Below are 18793 nucleotides of genomic sequence, written 5' to 3'. Positions count from 1 at the left end.
GGATGGAGGCAGTCCAGACAAACCTATGAGGAGAGACGAAGGATATGAATATGTATACCCTGGAAGAGAGGAGGCACGGGGTGATATGATTCAGGCCTTCAGATACCTGAAAGATTTTAATGATGTACAAATGTCAAACCTTTTCCTTTGGAAAGAAATCAGCAGAACTAGGGGTCATGAAATGAAATTCCAGGGAGGACGTCTCAGAACCAACATCAGAAAATATTTTTTCACAGAGAAGGGTGGTGGATGCCTGGAATACCCTTTTGGAGGAGGTGGTGAAAACCAAAACAGTGAAATAATTCAAAAGGGCATGGGATAAACAATGTGGAATCACTAAAGGATGGAAATGAAGAAAAGAGTGCATGGAGTAACTTGCTGGTGTGGCAGTTACTACCCTTAACCAATAAGCCTTGATACTGTTGATGCAACTCCAACATTGCTCTCTGTTTCAATGGCAGGGGGAAAAGGGCAATTGGATTCGCACAGCGACCGACGAGGACCCTCAACTTTTATGGTCTGGGGAAACAAGAATGGGAGTAACTTGCTGATGTGGCAGTTACTACCCTTAACTAATAAGACTGAATCTTTGATGCGACTCACATTGCTTTCTGTTTCAACGGCAAGGCATAATGGGGATTTGGATTCAAACAGTAATCAAAGAGGGCCCTTACTTTTACAGTGTGGGAAACTGATAAGCATTGGATAACCTGTACAGCACAGTAGATGATACCACAAGCTTGTTGGGCAGACTGGATGGACCATTTGGTCCTTTTCTGCCATCATTTCTATGTTTGTTTCCAGTGTAGAGAGGTAGATCTGGGAGTCAATATAAAAGTGGTACATGGGAGGTGATGAGAGCACAGAGGAAGAAAGTGTAGCAAGAAAGAAGAGAGCCCAGAATGGAGCCATAAGGTACACCGAATGATAGTAAAATGTTTTTGATTTGATTTATGTTTGGCATTTCAGACACTTTGAAATGGATAACATTCAGGTACTTCACTAGAAGAAGGATAAATTTTGATTGTTGACAAAACATACTTCTACAGAATTTACTAGTTAAGGAATTTAAGCTGTTTGTCGTCAAACATCACTATTATCTATGTGAAAAAGGCAACTTTTCTTAGAGTTCAGACAGATTAATTCATACCAGTGGGTTATGCACCTCTACCAGCAGATGGAAATGGAGCTGACATCACAGTATATATATCCCTGCACGGACAGCATGCCAATATTCTTCGTCTCCAGCAGATGGACAAAAATCTCCCTACTGGGGATTGCTTTAAAAAATAAAAAAAAGGAGAAAATGAAATTAATTTGCCCCACTCTCCTGTGGTGATACCTTAAGGTCCCTCCCTCAGAGTGCCTCGGTCCGATTAGCTGCTTTTCCGGCATGGACTTAGCTGTAGAGAAGCCGAACACGGCAGTGAAGGCCTTTGTCCTCTGCCCTCACAGCTGGAGACAAATTGTATACTCGGCTGGTATGGGCTGAGCTCAGGTAAATAGTGTTTTAAAAAAAAAAAAAGTAAAGGTTTCCATTTCCCTTCTGGTCTGAAGTCCATTCCCACTTCCAAGGGAGCTTGGGGAATCTTGGCAGGTTGAGCAACCTTTTGGCTAGGCCCCGCTCTCAGGTTTTGCTTAGATGCCGCATGGTAGGCCACAGCAGTGTTCATGCGCTTTTCTACATACGAGACTGCTGCGAAAGTGTCTGCTGTCAGTTTGCATTTGCACACCCGGGTGTGCACTCAGGCTCTCAGGTGGATGCCTACCTGGACTATGTTATGCACCTAAATTTTGGGCATCTGTAGTGTGCGCTTATTGGACAGACCTTGTTTTTGGGTGCCCTGTCCAAGCTCACTTGTATAGGTGTGCAGACAATTTGGGAGCAAGCTTCTAGCGGGTATTTACCTTTGTGCTACTTGCCATATTCAGGCATCTCAGCTTGGCATCCCCCCTAATTTGTCAGCACCTCTTGGAGGCTCAGGGAGAGTTCTCTGGCTATTTTTACTGAGCCTGCCCGCCCTTCCCAGCATGATGTGGGAATGGAACCAAAGGGGGACCTGTCAGAGGTTTTGCCTGGTTTTGGGGCTCCCCTAACTGGTTTGTCAGTGGGGAAAGCAACTCAGTGGGCTCAGGACCAATGCCTCCTGGTTGGTGGTGTTCACATGCTTTTCTGTGCGCAAGTCAGTCATGAAACAGCTTGTCGGGTTGAGCAACCTTTTGGCTAGGTCCCTCTCGCAGGCTTTGCTCAGTCACTGCGTTGTAGGCCTAAGAGTTCAGGATTGCAAACTACGGATCCCCCGCATGCCTGGTGCCGCAGGTAAGCGGGGGATGCTGGTAGGGACCCAGATGGCACGGGTGATGAAGGTGACCCTGAAGGATGGGAAATTCCTCTGGGGTTGAAGCTGTATAGAACAATGTTGCATTTCTTTCATAGAGATGAGTTGCTAGCTTGGATCGCCAGGCACTGAAGATGCTGGGGGTGCTGATTCCATGTCTGAGCCAATGCAGAATCCCATTTAAATTCCTTGCGTAAAATTATGCATGCTAAGAGCTGACTTTCTCAGTAGAATCTGGATCCAGAAGAATGGGACTTGTCAAATGAAGCTGGGGCCTCCCATTTCTAGACTTGCTAGCAACATCACACAATGTGAAGGTTCCTCACTTCTTCAGTTGCAGGAGAGATCTGAAGTTTTTGGGAATTGATGTCCTTGTGCAGGAGTGGCTGGACAGCAAGCTTTTATATGCCTTTTCCCTGTGGCCCGTGTTGAGCAGAATGATTTGGTTTAAGAGAGTACCTAGAGGATAACAAAATACTATCCCCTTCTCAGTTCGGCTTCCGAAAAACCCAAAATACAAAAACTCTCTTAATCTCTCTAACAGACACAATACTATTGAACCTAGATAATAAGCAACCTGGACTCCTCATTCTCCTCGACCTATCTGCCGCTTTTGACATGGTAAACCACTCAACACTTCTGGATCGGCTATCTGACATCGGCATAAAAGGAACTGTTCTCAGCTGGTTCAAATCTTTTCTACAAAACAGATTCTACAAGGTTAAACAATTATGAATCACAACCAGTCCGCTCCTCTCTGGGAGTCCCTCAAGGCTCATCTTTATCCCCTACACTCTTCAACATTTATCTATTACCGCTCTGCCATCTCCTCTCCAATCTAAAACTAATCCATTACATCTACACAGATGACGTGCAAATATTCATCCCGGTTACGGAATCTATACAAAAAACACTAGATCTCTGGAACAACTGCCCCCAAGCCATCAACAACCTGCTCATGAGCCTTAACCTAATCCTTAATTCCAATAAAACCGAATTACTCCTCGTTTCACAGGACAGTAACTATTCTATGTCTAACTTATTCCCTATTAGCCAACATTCCCTCTCCACTCAAGTCAGAAACCTCGGAGTCATCATGGACAATCAATTAAACCTAAAAAGATTTATAAATAATACCACCAAGGATGGATTCTATAAACTGCAAGTCCTGAAACGACTCAGACCGCTCCTCCACTTCCAAGACTACCGGCCTGTTCTACAAGCAATCATTTTCTCAAAAATTGACTATTGTAATTCCCTCCTACTCGGCCTCCCAGCTAACTCCATAAAACCTTTATAAATGCTTCAAAACGCTTCAGCCAGGATTCTAACAAAGTATAACAAAGGAAATCATATCACCCCCATCTTAAGAAACCTTCACTGGCTTCCTATCAAGTTCAGAATCTCTTACAAAGTACTAACAATCATACACAAATCTATACACAAGCTCAATCCACTGGATCTCAATATCCCTTTGCATCCACATACAACCTCCAGACCGGTGAGAACAGCATATAGAGATACTCTTCTCGTCCCACCCATCAAAACTTCATTAAATAAACGCTCTCTGTTGACAGTGGGCCCTGCGCAGTGGAACTCTCTAACTCCAGAACTCCGGAAAGAACCTTGCCCAATCACCTTTAAAAAGAGACTCAAAACTTGGCTATTCGAACAAGCTTTTCATCCATACCGATAATCTCCCTTCTTTTATCCAAACATGTACACCAAGACACTTTGCCAGGTGTCAGTATTAATTTTCATTTCTGTTTAGTAACACTGTATTCGCTTTTATCTTATTTTTATTTTATTTTTTCCCAAGTTTCTTGATCCAAGTTTCATCTACCTGTTCGATGTAATCGCACTCTTTCATGCGTGTTTTTAACATTATAATGTAAACTGAAATATGTAACATTGCTACATGAATTTCGGTATATAAAAATGTTAAATAAATAAATAGAGAGAGACATGGGGTTGGTAGTTCTGGTGGTGCCAGATTGGCCCAGGAGGTTGTGGTATGCAGATCTGCAGAGGCTTCTGGTGGAATCTCCTCTCTAACCAGTCCACAGGGATCTGCTACAACAGGGGCCTATTATTCTTGAAGATAAGATTTGATTTTTGTCTTATGGTGCGGCCATTGAGAGGGCTGAAACGTGGCTAGTCTACTGCTGTGATTTCCACCCTGCTTTGAGTATGAGTTATTCACGTCCTTAGCCTATGTTCGTGTTTGGCGAGTTTGAGGCTTAGTGTGAGGAACGAGGGATTCATCCTAGTTTGGTTATAATCCCACTCAGTTTGGATTTTTGCAGGTTGGGTTTTTTAAGGGCTTAATTACTTGAAGGTACAGGTGGCGACTCTTGCCTATTCAGAGGTCAAGTGAATGGTGAACCCTTGTCGGCCCATCCTGTTGTGGCCCAGTTTTTGAAAGGAGTGAAGCATCTTCGTCCCCCCTTGCGGTTGCCTGTGTCCTTAGTCTTCATCTGGTTCTGGATTTCTGGCAGGTCCCACCTTTTGACCACTGCATAGCCTCTCCTTGAGATTACTTACTAGAGGTTGGTGTTCTTTGCGTAGAGTTTCCAAACTGCGGGCTCTCTTGCCGGGAATTATTTCTGTGAGTGATTCCCAGGCCAATCCAGCTGTGAACTGTTCAGTCCGTTTTGCTGAGTGTGGTTTCGGATTTTCACTTGAATTAGTTTCCCTGCCGACTCTGGACAGGGAGAGATGTGGATGAATATCGCCTGTTACAGACCTTGGGTGTCAAGCAGATTACCATGAGGAATTGGAGATTTCTAAACCACTCAGGAAGACTGACTGGCTTCCTGAGTGGAAGTAAACAGGGTGAGTCAGCATCACAGGCTATGATAACCTCCTTAATCTAGCAGGCTATCACAGCTGCATATGTGGATACTGAACAGCTGTTGCCAGGTTAGGGTTTATTCCACAAAGGCTCAAAGAAGTGTTATAGGTGGCGATTTAATTGTCTCCTGTCAAGTTTTGCCAAGCTGCGACATGGTCCTCCTTACACACCTTTTCCAAGCATTTCCGCCTGGAGGTGCAAGCCCAGGAGGCCGCAGCCTTCACGCGTGCAGTGTTGATTGGACCATGGGCAGCCTTTGGCCTGTTCGTGAGTAGCTTTTGTACATTCCATTGGTTTGGATTAACCAGTCTGAATGCTAAGAGAGGAGAAATTACTTACCTGATGATTACCTTTTCTTTAATAAAGACGGGTTAATCCACCTTCCCAGTGTTAGCCACCAGATGATGGTGCTATTGTCCTCCTGAATGGCTGCGTTTCTGGCTAATACTGGTAAGTGTCAGATCCAGTCCCTATATTAGTAATATTACACTCCTTGTCTGACTGTTTGAATGGTTGTCTTTAATAGTTATGATCATGTATTAGTTGTACACAGTTGGCTTTTGCAGAGAATACTGGTGGGCTGATGTCAGTGCAAGGGTATACATATATATATATATATATATATATATATATATCTTGGCGTAATTTTTATGTTTCAATGTAAACCGATGTGATCTGTATTTTAATACAGGAACACCGGTATATAAAAATCTAAAAATAAATAAATAAATAAATATATATATATATACAGAGACATCGGCTTTGCTCCATCTGCTGGTAGAGGTGCATAAAACAGTGTGAATTGTCTCGGATTAGAAATTTGAAGCACATTCTATGCATATTTCTAAATGCAGATTTGTGCGCTTCAAAATACTTGTATATTTGGAGACCAAATGGAGAGATTTTAGTTACATCTGTATTGTTATACAGCTCCTCTTACTAACAATTTATTTATTTACAGTATTTGTATTCCACTCATTCTACAAGATTATGGTGGATCACAGCAGTATAAGCAAAGCAGCAGCATAAAAACATATAGGCACCATAAAACAAATAGGATCGACAAACACAAAAGATACAGCTGTTGTGAATTTTTGCTTGTTATGATAAATATGTTGTGAAGTTAATTTTTTTTACATCTGGGGGAAATGGGAAGTGTGTTTTTAATGAGAGAGAACTGTAAAACGTAGTGTTATATGGTAGAAAAGGAAATTGGAGACAAATTACTTTAATATGGATCCAGAAGTAATGAGATGTAGACGTGCCCTTTCAGATCAGTAATTTCTCTAATTTTGTATTTTCCTAGCATCCAGTCAGATGAATCCAGAACCAAGTGGGTTATGCACCTCTACCAGCAGATTGAGATGGTGTAAACTGACGTCACGGTATATGTATACCCCTGCAGTGATATTAGCCTGCCAGTATTCTCTATCTCCAGCAGATGGTGGATGTGCATCTCCCTTCTGGGGATTGCTTCGATTTGAAAAGAGAAATAAGGAAAATAAATTTGCCCTGCTCTCCTGCGGTGATATCAAAAGGTCCCTCCCCCAGTTGAGAATTCCTGAAGTGATTTCTGTGGTCCCTCAGATGAGTGCCTTGGTCTGGTAGCTGGTTTTTCAGCCAGTGTGGACTTAGCTATTAAGCAACTGAAAGGCAGCGGGTGCAGGAAGCCGAGCGTGGCAGTGATGGCATATGCCCTCTTCCCCTGCAGCCGGAGACCATCTCTGTACTTGGCCAGGGAAGTTTAAAAAAAAAAAAAATACGGAGGAGAGGTTTTTTGGTATATGGCTTCCTCCTTCCCTGATCTCCATGCCCGGCGTGCCGTTCCAACATTCATCCTGTTCTGTGGGAGGTCGAGGGTCTTGAGCAGCCTGGCGGGTTGAGTAGCCTTTGTAGGCTAGGCCACGCTCTGAGGCTTTTTCGCTGTGTGCCGCATGGTGGGCCTCAACTGCGTTTCACGCACTTTTTTTTAGGCTGCCCTCTACAGGATTGTCTGTTCGGGGTGTATCTAGGTATGCGTCCAGTTTTTGGACACTTAGGCAGGCCTAGTAGTCTGTGCATCCAAGTTAAGTGGCACCTTAGTAGCTGTCCGCTTATCTATATGTACAAGTTGAGCGTTGTTGTGCGCTTAATTTTTTACACCACCTCTCCTAGGGACGCCTAGGTGTCAGAAGCTTACATTTTGGATGCCTTTAAACTATTTTCTTTTTTAAGACATGCCTCCAGTCCCTGATCAGTTCACTGTCGACCTAATGGCACCTATATCTAAGACACCAAAGTGCCTTTCTCTTTGTACTGCCTGTCATATTTGGGCATCTCAGCTAGGAGTGCCTGCTGACTTTGCCAGCGCTGTTTGAATGCTCAGGGAGAACTTTCTTCCTCTGATTTCAATAAGCCTGGTGAATGGGTAGATGTGTATTTGGATTTTCAGAAGGCGTTTGACAAAGCTCCTCATGAGAGGCTTCTAGGAAAAGTTAAAAAGTCATGGGATAGGTGGCAATGTCCTTTCGTGGATTACAAACTGGCTAAAATTCCAGAAACAGGAAACAGAGAGTAGGATTAAATGGACAATTTTCTCAGTGGAAGGGAGTGGGCAGTGGAATGCCTCAGGGATCTGTATTGGAACCCTTACTTTTCATTATATTTATAAATGATCTGGAAAGAAATATGATGAGTGAGGTAATCAAATTTGCAGATGATACAAAATTGTTCAGAGTAGTTAAATCACAAACAGATTGTGATAAATTGCAGGAAGACCTTGTGAGACTGGAAAATTGGGCATCGAAATGGCAGATGAAATCTAATGTGATAAGTGCAAGGTGATGCTATAGTTACACAATGTTAGTTCCATATTGGGTGCTACCACCCAAGAAAGAGATCTAGGCGTCCTAGTGGATAACACATTGAAATCATCTGTTCAGTGTGCTGCGGCAGTCAAAAAAGCAAACAATGTTAGGAATTATTAGAATGTCAATAATGCCTCTGTCGCTCCATGGTGAGACCGTACCTTGAATACTGTGTATAATTCTGGTCTCCGCATCTCAAGAAAGATATAGTTGTGATGGAGAAGGTACCGAGAAGGGTGACCAAAATGATAAAGGGGATGGAACAGCTCCCCTATGAGGAAAGACTAAAGAGGTTAGGACTTTTCAGCTTGGAGAAGAGATGGCTATGGGGGGATATGATAGAGGTGTTTAAAATCATGAGAGGTCCAGAACGGGTAGATGTGAATCGGTTATGAACTCTTTCGAACAATAGAAGAACTAGGGGCCACTCCATGAAGTTAGCATGTAGCACATTTAAAACTAATCGGAGAAAATTATTTTTCAATCAACGCACAATTAAACGCTGGAATTTGTTGCCAAGGGATGTGGTTAGTGCAGTTAGTTTAGCCGGGTTTAAAAAAGATTTGGATAAGTTGTTTGGTGGTATTTTTTTGTACGGTGGCTCTGTTCAAGGATAACCAATTTTTAGTTATCCTTCTCATTTGCCCCATATATTACTCTTTATTGTTCATGCTTTAATATTTATTTTTCTTTATTCTTTTTTTACTTTTTACTTGTAAAATCCCTTCTCCCTAACTGCTTGTCCGACCCACTTGTTTATTCTTATGGTCATATACTTATCAAGGCCGCCGCCTCTGTCTCTTCTCATGGGATCGGATCTGCCTGCCCGACATTGGCCATGTTTCGGCACCATGTGCCTGCTTCAGGGGCTGCGGGAGAGAAATCTACTGTGTCCAATCGGGGTTCACAGTGTCGACATATTTTTTCTTGTTCTATGCGTGTACGCGTGGGCGCCGGCTTCCGTCTGCAGTGGGTCGGACAAGCAGTTAGGGAGAAGGGATTTTACAAGTAAAAAGTAAAAGGAGAAAATATGATAAAGAAAAAAGAATAAAGAAAAATAAATATTAAAGCATGAACAATAAAGAGTAATATACGGGGCGAATGAGAAGGATAACTAAAAATTGGTTATCCTTGAACAGAGCCACCGTACAAAAAATACCACCAAACAAGGTTTTCCTTGAATCAGCAGATGTTGGAGAATTATTAGTGAAGGGAAAGAGGTTAGTTGGTGCATAGTGATTACTAGTATCAGTAGCATGGAATATACTTAGTTTTTGGGTACTTGCCAAGTATTTGTAGCCTGGATTGGCCACTGTTGGAAATAGGATGCTGGGCGTGATGGACCCTTGGTCTGACCCATTATGGCAAGTTCTTATGTACATCCCACTTGTTCAGGATCTATCTGACTGGACGCTAAGAAATGAGAAATTACTACTTACCTGATAATTTCCTTTTCTTTAGGACAGTCAGATGAAGCCAGCTTCCCTCCCTTGGCTGCCGAATGGTTACATTATGGTCCTCCTCAGTGGCTAAGTGTTACAGGGATTACTGGTAAGTGTTAATCCAGTCCCTTGACTACTGTTAATACATTCTTATTTATTTATTTATAACTTTTCTATACCGAAGTTCAAATAACAGAGTTAATTATCACTCCGGTTTACATTGCAACCATAAAAACAGTGACAAAGTTGTCTTATATAGAACAGGGGGAGAGAAAAACTTGGATACAGCTTAAGCATGGGGAGTAATGTGTCAAAACTGGTAAGAACTGATAAGAGTTGGCTTTTTGGGGTAACAAGGTATTCCGAGGGAGGGGGTAGGAATGAGGGATTGGAAGGGGGGGGAGGTTAGCGGAGGGTTACCATAGATTTAATGAAACTAATATACATATATTAAATAGCTTAGGCAGCGGAAGAAAAAGTGCTTAGGCATCTGAGCTTAGGAAGAGAAGGTCCGTGGAGGATGAGGCAAGGACGAGTGTTATGGGAAGGCTTGTCTGAATAGTAGTATTCTTGTCTGAGTGCAGTGTTGCCTGTTGGCTGAGTGTTGAAATCGTTATTTGTTTAATCAAGTTTTGCTAGTGTGTCCACAGTTGCTTTTGAAGACAATACTGGCAGGCTGATGTCACTGCAGGATTATATATACTGTGATGTCAGTTTACTCTGTCTCCATCTGCTGGTAGAGATGCATAACCCACTTGTTCTGGATTCATCTGACTGCCCTAAAGAAAAGGAAATTATCAGCTAAGTAGGTATTTCTCATTGTATAAGTTGTATTAAAATATATATTCTCATGTAGACATAGGTTCATTTCAAGCATTCTTATACTCATCAGATTTCAAATGAAAATTATGCTTTTTTTCCTCTCCCCATATAGTTTCTCTTGATTTTCCGCAAAGCTGCTGCAGGACAACTGCAAGAAGACAGTGGACTTCATGCTTTAGCACGATTATCTGAGATTGATGTCTTCACTGAGGGTGTGAAAGGAGCCAAATGTTTTTTTGAGGCCAAAGTAAGAAAAATTGCCGGATGCCACACCTTAACCCTTAGATATATGTTTTCTATGTAAATATAAGCCAAGTTGAAAAGTGCATACTTAGGGGAAAGGCCATTGTCACACTTTCTCCATTGGAAAACTTAGACATGTCTCTAGGGAAAAGGGTATGTACAGTGGTGGAATGATTGTAGAGAGTACACTTTTTCCCCCTTGCACTGCCCATGCCATCTTCCATTCCTTTTCCCGTCCCCCTCTCCAGTTTTCTTGAAAGGAAGACAGAGCCAGGCAAGGGAAAAAGAGGGGAAGTCAGCAGGTGTACATACTAGCTTTATGCTGACCACCAACCTCCAGACTGGCTAAGAATACCCCTTCCTTACAAGGAGGGACTGGTGTCAGCTGAAGCCACGGGGGTGGCCTGGGGCCCTGGCCCTACCACGCACAGAAAAGACCAACAGCCTCCAACAACCAGCAGATCTTTCTCCCCCACTGTTCCCTGCTGCTTGGGCATATTCTTACTAAAAGTTGATGGCTTTGGCAGCAATATTGGATTGTAAAGATGCATAGGGCTGTTGGTGCATGTTCTTTTTCCAGGCCCCACCTCCTGTACCCAAACAGGTATGTAAAATATGCAAATTCCATGATCATTCTGCTATAGTAGTCCAGTCCAAATATATGGGTTATGTCCCCTACCAGCAGATGGAGGCAGAACAGACTTTTGTGATGATGTCACCACTATATATAGGTGGTGCAGCACAGAGAAATTACACTATTCTCTGCCTTTAGCAGATGGTAGGACTCAGTGGTGCAGCAGGATTTCCAGAACATCTTTGACTTTGTGAAGGGCCAGGCCACAAAGCACTCCCAGCAGTGTGAGCCTGTTTAGATAGCTCCCAGTCCCAGACAGGACTGTGTAGAGCTTGAGAGGGATGCTGCTCCTTGCCTTGCCTGGGGGGAAAAAAAGTCAACATTTTCCTTTGGTTTGTTTGGGTGCTGCTGCCCTTCTCAACATCCTATACCTCTTCCTAATGGCTTATTCCTGCCTGTCTTTTTAAGCGCTGACACACAAAACGCAAACAAAAACAAAAAAAAACTTAGAGGAGTTGCAGCAGCATTGTGCAAGACTGTCAGAATCCTCGATAGGGCCAGGCCCTTGCTGCTTTGTCAGGGTAAGTTTATTTCCTCCAGGGGCCCTTAAGTGCAGACTAGTGGTCAGCAATGGAGAGAGGGGGAAACAAGGAGTAGTTAGCATGCATGAAGGAGCAGGTGGTCCGATTTATGTTCAGGACCTTTGCATTCCTTGGGCCAGGGAGGTGCTGGGGGGGGGGGAGTACTCACAGGTCCCTGCAGCTGCTGATGTGTCTCCTCTGCATTAGGGAAAAAGTCTTGGCGAAGGCTTGTGCTTTGGATATTGTGGGTGTGGAGGCTCGACACCATGCCAGTTTCAGTGGGAATGGTAGCCATTTTAGCACAGCTTACCTTTTTTTTTGCCAACTCCACAGCAGCGGTGGGCTGATTCGGAGGGTGAGTTTGGGAACTCTCTAGCATGGACTTTAAAGAACAGGACTCTTAGCAAACCAGATTTGGGTCAGCCTTATGTTTAGGGAGATGTTTCCCCAGAGTTCTTTTGTTTTCTGCATCAGGCCTTCTGTACCAATCCTCAGGGGAGGGGGTCCTTCTGGAAATCTTGAGGATCGATTTCCCCCCCCCCCCCCCCTCAGCAGGCCAAGGAGATGATAGATCCACTTTCTCCTAGGATCGAGTCCCTTCTGAGAGACCCTGAGGATCTTGCAGTCCCTGGTAGTTGGGCCTCAGTGGAGGAAGGTTAAATTTCCTCAGAGGATGATACTGTAATTTGTCTCTTTCACAGGGGGGAAATTACATCCCTGATTAGGTGGTTTCCTGTCTTCGGACTGTGGAACCTGCAGTTGAGGATCCTTCCGCTTGGGACCAAATTTTATTAAGAGAAATCAGGATGTCCTCCAGTGTCCTCCATGTAGGGGTGAAAGATGGTGTTGGCAGAGTGGGAGGCCTCTGAGAGTGGTCTCAAAGCAGTTAAGAGCCTCTTTAAGTCGTATTCTATTTCCCAGGATGTGATGCAGAGATGGTTTCAGTTGCCTAAGGTAGATGGAATGGTTATGGTAGTCACCAGAAGGGCCCCAATTCTGGTTTAGGGCAGCACTGCTCCAGGATTGAGTTTCCTTTAAAGCAGGGGTCGGGAACCCATGGCTCGCGAGCCAGATATGGCTCTTTTGAGGGCTGCATCTGGCTCGCAGACACGTGTCGCCATACTTCGCGGTTCCCCGCTGACCCAGCTGCTCCCCGGTCCTCCGTCGCCCGGGCTTAAAATGCTGTCAGCCCGGGCGGAACGCGGCAGGACAGCTGGAGTCAGCGGCACCGGCGTGCTCTCTTCTCCTCCCCCCCCCCCCCCCCCCCCGCGGCCCGGAAGAGGAAGTGGAGAGCATCGGGTGCCTGCGCGGGAAGAAGAGACCACACTAGCGTGGTCTCTTCTTCCGCGCAGGCACCCGATGCTCACCACTTCCTCTTCCGGGCCGCGGGGGGGAGGAGAAGAGAGCACGCCGACTGGAGTCATCCGGGTGCCTGCGCGGGAGTCATCGGGTGTCAGCCGGGTGCCAGCGCTGGAGTCATCGGGTGCCTGCGCGGGTCTTCCCGCGCAGGCACCCGATGCTCTCCACTTCCTCTTCCGGGCCGCGGGAAGAAGAGAGCACGCCGGTGCTCTCTTCTTCCCGCGGCCCGGAAGAGGAAGTGGAGAGCATCGGGTGCCTGCGCGGGAAGAAGACTGCAGCGCGGCTCGGAGGAAAATGAAAATCTTCAACCGCGGCCGATGGGACTCCGCCTTCGCCTCCGCGAGGGCTGAAAATGAAGGAGGTTAGCGTTGGGAGGTGGCTGCTGCTGCCGCGAGTTCCCGGGGGGGGGGGGGGGAGAGAGAGAGTGAATGAGCGAGCAAGCATGTGTGTTTGAGATCCTGTGTGTGTGAGTGAGAGATTGCATGTATGTGAATGATTGAGAGCCTGTATATGTGAAAGAGAGTATGTCTGTGATTGAGATCCTGCCTGTGAGAGAGAGAGCATGAATGTAAGTTTACCATTGGGAACCTGTATGTGTAAGTTTGTAATTGAAAACCTGTTTGTTTGAAAGAGTATGTGTGTATGATTGAGATCCTTTGTGTGTGAGAGAGATCATGTGTATGTATGATTAAGAGCCTGTGTGTATAAGTAAGAGAGAGATCATGTGTGTCTGTGTCTGATTGACAGCTGGTTTAGGTGATGGAGCATGTGAGTATGTGATTGAGAGCCTGTGTTTAAATGAGAGAGAGAGACCATGTGTGTCTGTGTGTGATTGAGAGCTGATTTAGGTGAGGGAGCATGTGAGTATGTGATTGAGAGCCTGTGTGTAAATGAGAGAAAGAGAGGACATGTTTGTAAGCATGTGAATGAGAGTCTGTGTGTGAGAGAAAAAGACAGCATGTATTTATGTGATTGAAAGCCTGTGTGTGTGTAAGCGTGAAAAGATAGACAGCATGTGTGTAAATGTGTAATTAAGAGCCTATATAAGTGAGAGAGAAAAAACATTTGTATATGTGAGTGACTGAGAGCATGTGTGTATAGGTGTGTCATTGAGAGCCAGTGTGAGAGAGAGCGCTGGTATGTGACAGAGAGGAGAAAGTTCCAAGCAAACCACCCCACCTCCTGCTAATTCAGAACAATCTCAGGACACCTGGATATCAAACGTTCCCAGGTATGCAGAGCAAAAAAATTTTTGTATCCTTATTATTTTTCATTACTGGATCTTTGTGTCTGCTATTTTGAAATATTTTGTTGGTATCTGGAAATGTTTTATATGAGTTTTTAATTATTGGATATTCCACTCATCAGCTGTTTCGAAATATGTTCTTTTTGTTAGTACAGTTTTACTACTGATGATTTTATATTTCTTGATTTGTTTTATAAGGATGTGTGATGTTTCTTTTTTCCTTTGTTACACTGCATACAGAGACTCTGGCTTGTTGCAGTTTCCAATTCAGTTTTTGTCTGCATGCTTCTTGTTATGCGTTTTGGTCTCTTTATTCTATGTTAGGTGAGGGACAGCACGTGATTCAGGTGAGGTTTTCTGCTGGCGTGTAGTTTCTGTGTAGGACTCTATAGCAGCCTGACTTGGTCCGTTTTCCTAATAGGAGATGTATTGGTGTCTTAAGGCCTGGTGTAATATTTTCAGAGACTTATTGTACTTTAAAAGTGTGATCTTACATAAAATGCACACATTTACTTGTATTTAGTTTTAAACATATTGTATGGCTCTCATGGAATTACATTTTAAAATATGTGGCGTTTATGGCTCTCTCAGCCAAAAAGGTTCCTGACCCCTGCTTTAAAGCATCTTTTTTGGCCTCTGCTCTAGCTGTTTGTGTCTAGCTGTGGTGGTATGGTGTACACTCTTGCACTAGATTCAGCAGCTCTCAGAGAGTGATGACGACAGATGGACATTTTATGGTGCCCAAGCACTCCATGGTGCTGACAGCTTTGGTAGTGTCTGACAGTGCCCATGGTGCTCTGAGGCATAGATGACTCCTGCTAGTGTCAACCGTTCCTGCAGCGCTCCACTGTATTGATGCCCTATGATGTTGGCAGTGCTCACAGCATTTGACAATGTCACACACCATGTCACTTGGTGGCACCCTTCAAGGGCGTCTCCTCTGGTGCTTAACTGCATTGACTATGCTCCATGGCACTCATTATTCTCGGTGTGGATGGCACTCATAGCACTCCACGGTGCCCATGCTGCTCAACAGTGTGCATGACATCTGTGGTGTTCAACAGTGTGAATGGCACTTGAGGGCATCCTCTGTACTGAGCAACCCTAGTGTTCCTGAGCTATACTCCAACATTTGATCATCAGTGAATGGGCAACCCATTTTTAGGCATGGCACTAATGGTGCAGCAGGAAAGCTGATTGCCCAGCTAATTCTCACTCTCTCCCATCTCTTCCAAGAAGGCTGCACTGCCAGAGCAAGCTGACAAACAAGGCACCAGAGGTAAAAATTAACTTGAGGCCATGGAGACAAGTTCCCAGAAGCATGGGGAGGATGAGCTCTCCTGCCCATGGGAATGTTACAGTCCTAGATTTCTTCTCTGTCTGAACCTCTGATGAAGCCCAGCAGTTAGATGAAACTTTATGGAACTCCTGCTAGATGAGAACTTTGGCAAGTCTCCAGTCTAGAAGTCTACTTGGACCATACGTGGATGCATATCGCTGGTTCCACAAGGCACAAACAAATTAAATGAGAAAGCAACAAGAATAAGCTGCAGGTGCATTCTTATTTAAGAGAAAAACCTCTGCCAGGCTGTAGAGGACACTAGACCCACTGTATGGCTGGCAGAGAGCATACTCGGAAAAGGAGAAAAATACCCCCCCCAAATCTACCAAAAAAACCCCAACTGCTCTATTAGAAGACCAGCTGCAACAGCTCCAGAACTATCACAGCAGTAGCTTTGAGGGAAAAGTAATGCTGAACCATGACCACACAGCTCCACAGTAAAAGAAAGATTGAGGGGCTCTGCCTGGGGGGTAGGGAGGTGACTACAGCTGCAATGCTCAGTAGAGCATGCTGAAAGCTCTAGAATCTTTGACATCAAAGTTCCATGCCAGGCTTCATCGGCGGATGTCATCCTTGTGTGAGGACTGCCATCCTGCTTGTCCTCTGATGATAAAGGTTATGCCACTTCTGTAAGGTGTGGTACAGTGTTGGAATCAAGTGACTAAAAGTGACACTGTTCTTGTAGGAGACCCATAATGGATGAAGGAAAAAGTGGTTACTGATTAAAGCCTATTCTAGCAGCATTATAGAGGTTCACTTTTAGACCCTAGTACAATATAATCTGCAAATTAGACAATTTAATTATGTAAATTAAGCATAGCTACTTGTAAAGTTGGTTTTATGGCTTTAATTATGATTTTACTAATGCGTACCTTATCAAATACTAATATTTAGGTGCATGCTATTAATGATGCCAATCGATTTGAAGAGGAGATAAAAGCAGAACAAGAAGAGAAGAAAAAGCAAGCAGAGGAGAAGAAACAAAGGAAAGCTGCTTTTAAAGAGCTGCAGTCTGCATTTAAGCCATAATATATTTCAAGGACGTTTACAGTATGTAGAGCAGTCAGTCTGAAATGTCAGGAATGTTTTTTGATTAAGGTTGAGTGGACCAATTTAAAAGCATTTTGTGATGCAGGAGGAATTTTCATTTCAAGCACAAACTAAAGATTGTTTACATTTCCACTAAGTTCACAATAAAAATAGGCTAGTTTCTCCTATCAGTATATTAATGTTCACTGTGATTAAGTATTTGTAGGTTGGAAATATTCCTTTCTGCTTAAATGCTTGCTATACAAAGTGCTGTTTGCTTCCAGTGAAATGTAATGAATTCCTATCTCTTTTGCTGTGGTCATAATGTTGAAATATTCAAATGCATGAGCTGCATTGGGAAGAGATTTACGGTATGTTTCAATGTCCAATTTACTGTTTGTGCAGAAATCCTTATCTTAAAAATCCATTATAAATTATACTTTAGTTATAAGATCAGTACACAGATTTTCAAAATACAAAGTTTTTTCCTGTATTTTTGCATGTACTATGCTAAATGTTAGATGGATAAATTACATAAGTTAACTCGAGGGTTTTATAAAACTGAAAAAAAAGATTGATTGAAAGTACCACCATTACATTTGATAAGCATTTCAAAAGGTAAGGACGATTGTACAAAAATGATCGAATTGTTTAAATCCTAGGGGTTTGGGTTTTTACATTAAGACCCTAATGGTATAGAACAGCAATAATGACCTCAATTTCAGGCATTTCCAATTAATGCCACTGAAATCTGACATGGCATTAACTGCTGTGAAAATGCCCTTTGGGGCACACTATTGCTTAAATGTTGCAACTCAAAGGAAGATAGAAATAATACAAAATATATTTTTTCATTTTCATTCTTCAAGGAATGCTGCTGCTTAAATGATTCTATCTCAGAATTTGTTAGGAGACTTTTATTGTTCAGTAGGTGTGCAATCACTTTTCCCTCCTTGATTTAAGTAAGATGTTATTGGCTGAAGTCTTGGACTTGCTGGCTGTGCCTTCAGTAGAATAGTGATTTCTCCGTTGTCAAGTAGGATGATCAGCCACATAAGTGGGTATGGTCATCCAGCACTGCCTAAGGAAAATACCTGCTATAGATAATTTAGTTTTCTGTCAAAACCTTATAAGAAATTGAATGTATTTTCAAACAGTTCATAGTTAAGTTTGACCCTCATAACATTAAAATAGTGTTGGGGAGGTGGATTTGGGTCCCTTTTTGGTTTGTGACCTCTTCTGAAATAATTCTTATGAGTTGAATTGAACTCTCCCTTGATTCTTAATGGCCATCTGTTATAGACTAGAACAAATTTGCATTTCTTCCTGGCAAGATGGCTAATTTGTGTTATGTGAGCTGACGAGTTCATCAGTGGGTGGGAAGTAATATATGAAAGTGGGATGTTATAATTGATAAATGGAGATCACATGACCATGCACATGCTAAAAGGCTGCTTAAACTTTTTTTTTCCCATTTGAATAAGGTTTTTATAGTTCAGTAAGCACTTTGGGATGTGTAAGACACATTCCCACATGTACTATAAGGCTCAGACCACAACACAGAGGGCTGTGGTTAAGGTTACCTTACTGCACACCTAGTTATTTTCATTGCTTGCCTGATTACTGCAAGAATATGGGCCAATGTCTAAACTCGCTTCAAACTATGCTACTGAATATGCAAACCCTAGTTAGGTATTAATTGGGGAGATGGGTTGGACCAACTGGTTCTTCTCCTGTCATCTCTTATTATTTTAATAGCTCTTAAGCAAATCTTACAAGCTTATTGATGGATGTTGAGAGTTGTATTATGTTTTTATTTTTTTTAAATTGCTGAACAAATAAGTGTTCCTATACATGCAATTTCTTCCATTATTTTATTACTTTAGCTGCTGTTATAAATAAATTAAAAATGCTTCATTCAGCGGTACAGTTTTTTCATAATATAAAATAAAAATTATATATTCTTATATTTGTGTTTGTTATTGACACTATAGTATGGTTCCAAAGAGTTTGCTCTGTTATAGCTGATTCAGTAGAGCTTTTCTGCAGACAATTTTACTCCATGAGGAAGACTGGGTAAAGACAATAGTAACTTTTTAAAATTCATGTTAACTGG

At 43.1% G+C, this 18793-nt stretch overlaps 1 protein-coding gene and 1 long non-coding RNA gene across 5 annotated transcripts in view; one reads left to right on the top strand and one right to left on the bottom strand.

Annotated features, from left to right (window-relative positions):
* The window catches only part of EFHD2 (EF-hand domain family member D2), a 54404-nt gene extending 35810 nt beyond the window's left edge, over positions 1 to 18594 (top strand). Inside the window, exons 3-4 of the mRNA XM_029578753.1 lie at positions 10416 to 10550; positions 16543 to 18594. Coding sequence (XP_029434613.1) covers positions 10416 to 10550; positions 16543 to 16677 — 270 coding nt within the window. The 3' untranslated portion in view covers positions 16678 to 18594. The remainder of the gene's footprint in view (positions 1 to 10415; positions 10551 to 16542) is intronic.
* The window catches only part of LOC115076826, a 152256-nt gene that overhangs the window by 110149 nt on the left and 23314 nt on the right, over positions 1 to 18793 (bottom strand). The window lies entirely within an intron of this gene.

The sequence above is a fragment of the Rhinatrema bivittatum genome, chromosome 15, assembly GCF_901001135.1.
Source record: "Rhinatrema bivittatum chromosome 15, aRhiBiv1.1, whole genome shotgun sequence".
Lineage (NCBI taxonomy): Eukaryota > Metazoa > Chordata > Amphibia > Gymnophiona > Rhinatrematidae > Rhinatrema > Rhinatrema bivittatum.
Note: the sequence above shows the minus strand (reverse complement) of the source record. Positions and strands in the feature narration are given on the sequence as shown.